Genomic DNA, 3841 nt, shown 5'->3' on the forward strand with positions numbered 1-3841 from the left:
CCTGGGTGTTCGATTTTCCCTTCTCGTCGGGGAACTTCCTTTCCCCATTGGCCCTCCTCCTTGCAATGGGCACGTTGACTGGCACCTGCTGGGCCTCTCCTCCTCCGTCAGGGTCCTGCTTCTCCTCTGGCCCCGCCTCTCTGTTTCTCAGCACACCATGGCCTGCTTTCCCTTCCTTGCTTCCCGGGCACTGGAAACCTTCAAGGCTACGTCTACCAGCTGGGACGGACTCGTTCCTGATGCTGCATCTCGCTGCTGGAGTTTCCCTCTAATATCCAGGGCACTTTGCCCTATGCGAGTCATGCTCACCATCCGCACATTCCCTGGTGCCCGTGGCTCGGCATCAGAGTGCTTTCCACCGGCCTGTAGTCTCTCTCTCTCTAAAAATTCAGAAGGGTCCTCATCTGGTCGTTGCTGAACAGCAAATATCAGATTCAGGCTCTTTGGACTGGGCACCATCTTCTTAAGCGCTGCCCCCCTCCCCCAGTATCCACTTCCTGTGATGTTCCAGGAAGGCCTGCCCCCACCCCTTAGGTTCCAGCTGGGCTCTGTCAAGGGATTTGCCTCTGCTGGTGTGGGGGTCCCCTCAGGGTTCTCTGGGTGGAGATGCCGGGCCCCTTCATCAGCCCTGTGCACCACCAGCCCTGTGCACCACCAGCCCTGTGCACCACCAGCCCTCCCCCACCTGCAGCTGACAGGACTCAGGAGAGTCTGGACTTCTGCTCAGCTTGGATGGTAAGGGGCAGAACCAGAGGTGATAAGATCTGCCATTCTCTGAGGATCCCTCTCCTCCCCCTGAGGAGCCCTTTGAAGGGCAACCTCAAGACTGATGTGGCCCCTGGTGAAAATGAATTTGACACCCCCGCTCTAGGCAAAATTCCAGAGGCAAAGTTTTGGTGATAAAAGGAAAAGAGTCTGTATTCAAAAGGAGAGACGTCTTTATTCAAAAGCAGTTACTTAAGCCTATCCCGTCACAGCTTTAATCACTTAAGCCTATCAACTAAGGCTAAACTTTCATACCAGAAAGTTCTAGCATGTCCCATTTTTTTTTAAGAAAACAATGGGACATTTATTCATAACTCAAACACCCACACTAATCAATGGGGTAAGAGATTAATGATAAACAGTCAGTTCCACCCCAGCCCTATTTCTCCATCTCTGGAGGGAACACCCGGACAGCAGAGGGCCTCTCAGTGCCTCCGGCCACCTCTCCTCTTCTCCTTGGGTGGACCCCGAACAAAGCACCAGTCCACGCTGATCCGCTGTCCCATCACATCCTGGCTGTTGAGCCCCTCCATAGCAGCCCGGGCCTCCTTGTGGGTTGCATACTCCAGCAGAGCATACCCCTTCAGGTATCCTGTGCGCCTGTCCAGGTTGAGGTGGATGTTTTTTATTTCTCCATAGTCCGCAAATTTATCAAGGATGTCTTCTTCCGTGGCTTCGTCGTGGACGCCAGTGACAAAGAGAATCCAGCCCTCAACAGAGCGTTGGGGGCCGGGTCCATCTCCATCCTGCTGCACGCTGTCATAATCCCGAGCACTCAGCCATGCGCGGGACCCCTCTTTGGGGCCAAAGCCGTGGCCCTTCCGTTTCTTCATTTTTTGTTTCAGCTTGTGGATCTCCCCATCCTCATCCATGGCGAAATCGTCGCCCCCAGCCTCGTGAAGATCCAGCACGTCCGCCATCTTGCCTTCTCCTTCAGGGTCGTCCGGGCCGCTCTGCAACTCCGCCTCGGTTTACAAAATAAAACAATGTAATGCACAAACGCCGCACAATTCTGGGGAAATGGCAGGCTTCTGCCTCAGAGCCTGTTCCCTCCAGAACTCCCAAAGAGTAACCCTGCCACCCTCTGCCAGGCCGGCCCAACCCTAGGCTCTGTCCAGAGGTTTCTTCCCGTGCAAAATACCTGTCGTCAGCTGGAGAGCGCAGGCAGCGGGAGCACGACCACCCGGCCAACCTGGAGGAAGAAGAGCCTGAGAGGGAACCAGCTCAGGAGCCTTAAAAGCTATTGAGTCAAAGGGTCTGCCCTTTTTTAATCCTCTTTGGGGCTTCTCAGCCAATCCCGTGCTAGACCGCTTTCCATTGTCTCCCAGCAAACTCCTCCTACGGCCCCTCCTACTTCTTCCCAGTGATCCAATCAGATCTCCTGTGTCACAGACTCTTCCAGTCCCCATCAGGGTTGGCCTCCCCCGAGGCCAGAAAGTTTTCCCGGCCCAAGATCCGTACCCTCGCTCGCACGATAGCTGGAAATGCAGAAAAGGTCATGACAGCCTTGGCAAAAATTTCGCCACGCTCAGATGGAGGAGGGAAAAGTGAAGGAATGAAGACCCTTCCTCGCCTCGGAAGGTGGGCAGTTGACCAACGCTGAGAAGTGGAGATGACACATCATTGGAAGGATCGCTAAAAACTCAGATTCAGAATGCTGCAGATTTAGGTGAATTCCAAATTCATGACCAGAATGATGAAGTTGACGAACTGTTAAGGGAGAAAGGACACTGGGAGGTCCAGGTAAAAGGATCCGGCTGGGCCTGATTATATAAACGTTGCCCCTACAATGCTGGACCACCAAGGAAAAGAAGTCCCAGGAAAAGGAGTTTATGAATACGGGGTCCAGCAGAAGTAATGCCTGCATGAGTGTGGTTGATAGGGTAATAACATGGGTGTAATAATTCATAATTTTAATTTGAACGTTTCACCTGCAATGTCATGGTGTGCTTGAGTGTCATAGTTATGTTACAGAATTACACACTTATAATTTTGTAATAAAAGATTTTGTAATAAAATAAGGGTGTTATTTGTGCCGGACCCTGTACTTGGGAGCAGCGAAAAATTTGCCTGGTCTTAGGGAGTTATTTGAAAAAGAACCTCCTCTTCCTCCAAGAAACACATGTGCTGAGCTCCTGAAGGCAATCGATCTTGAATACTATGGTCATCTAGATGGAGCAGGTGGCGTTGTTGTGCCTTGGGAACAGGAATGTGAAAAGAAACACAGATCGAATTAGTGGAAAGTTGGAAAGCAGAGAAGCTGGGCTGGCGAGAGGAGAACAGGAAGAGGAGGAGGAAGAGGTCAACATCTATGACAAAGACCCAGTCATAAAACAGAAGTAACCAAGCGGGCCATGGAGCACTGTGCCAGGCCCCAAAGGGACAGCTCTGGCTGGCTACTGCCACGTGGGACACACTTCCTTTTTCAAGAGGCGTTGTCACCAAGGAGGAGTCTGATGAGGACGGCAGCCAGGAGAATGGAGGGGAAGACAGGCAGGGGAAGCTCCCGGCTCCGGTCCCTGCACCATCGCGGCAGGAGCTCAAGGAGGCGCTTGCGCAGAAGATGGAACTGCCGCAGAAGTATGCAAGTGACACCCTGCAGGCCCAGAGGGCGGAGGCCAAAAGGCTCATGGGATCCTGGGGCTGTGTGGGGGCCCTCCTTGGGGCCTGGAAATCTGTTGGGAGGTCTTGAGCCCACCTGGCCCTTGCGTTAACCCACGGGGCTCTGCGGTCCTGGGGCTGCAGACTGGCGGGTGAGTGCGTAAGGCTTCCTGCTGCTCCTCTTACCTTTTTTCGCCTCCTCAGCTCATCTCGCGCCAGGAGCTGGCCCCATCCTTCCCTGGCAGGCTCCCTGCACGCTAACAGCTTAGCTGTTCCCTTTGTACAAGTATTGTGCTACCGTATGAACCCACTTGTTTTTCTCTTAAGTGTGTAAAACAGGTCACTAACTTGCTGCCCGTGTTTTATGTAGCCTTCTAGTGTCATTTGGTGGGGAGGGTGGTCAGTTACTGACTACCATTAAAAAATAGTTTTTTCAGCCCTCGCTGGTGTAGCTCAGTGGATTGAGCTCGGACTG

General features: G+C 53.0%; 1 protein-coding gene and 1 pseudogene across 1 annotated transcript; one reads left to right on the forward strand and one right to left on the reverse strand.

Moving 5' to 3' along the window:
* Positions 1–1190: 1190 nt before the first annotated feature.
* Positions 1191–1685, reverse strand: LOC123820307 (RNA-binding protein 8A-like). Its single transcript, XM_045841051.1, has one exon. It carries the CDS (start codon positions 1683–1685, stop codon positions 1191–1193), a length of 495 nt encoding a protein of 164 aa, XP_045697007.1.
* A 100-nt stretch (positions 1686–1785) lies between these two features.
* Positions 1786–3457, forward strand: LOC123820323 (annotated as a pseudogene).
* The last annotated feature ends 384 nt before the right edge of the window (positions 3458–3841 follow it).

Source organism: Phyllostomus hastatus, unplaced genomic scaffold, assembly GCF_019186645.2.
Source record: "Phyllostomus hastatus isolate PE091 unplaced genomic scaffold, TTU_PhHast_1.1 phas_contig_1162, whole genome shotgun sequence".
In the NCBI taxonomy this organism is placed as follows: Eukaryota; Metazoa; Chordata; class Mammalia; order Chiroptera; family Phyllostomidae; genus Phyllostomus; species Phyllostomus hastatus.

Excerpts from the sequence above, each read along its gene's own strand:
- LOC123820307 (XM_045841051.1), bottom strand. The coding sequence starts at position 1,685 with ATGGCGGACGTGCTGGATCTTCACGAGGCTGGGGGCGACGATTTCGCC.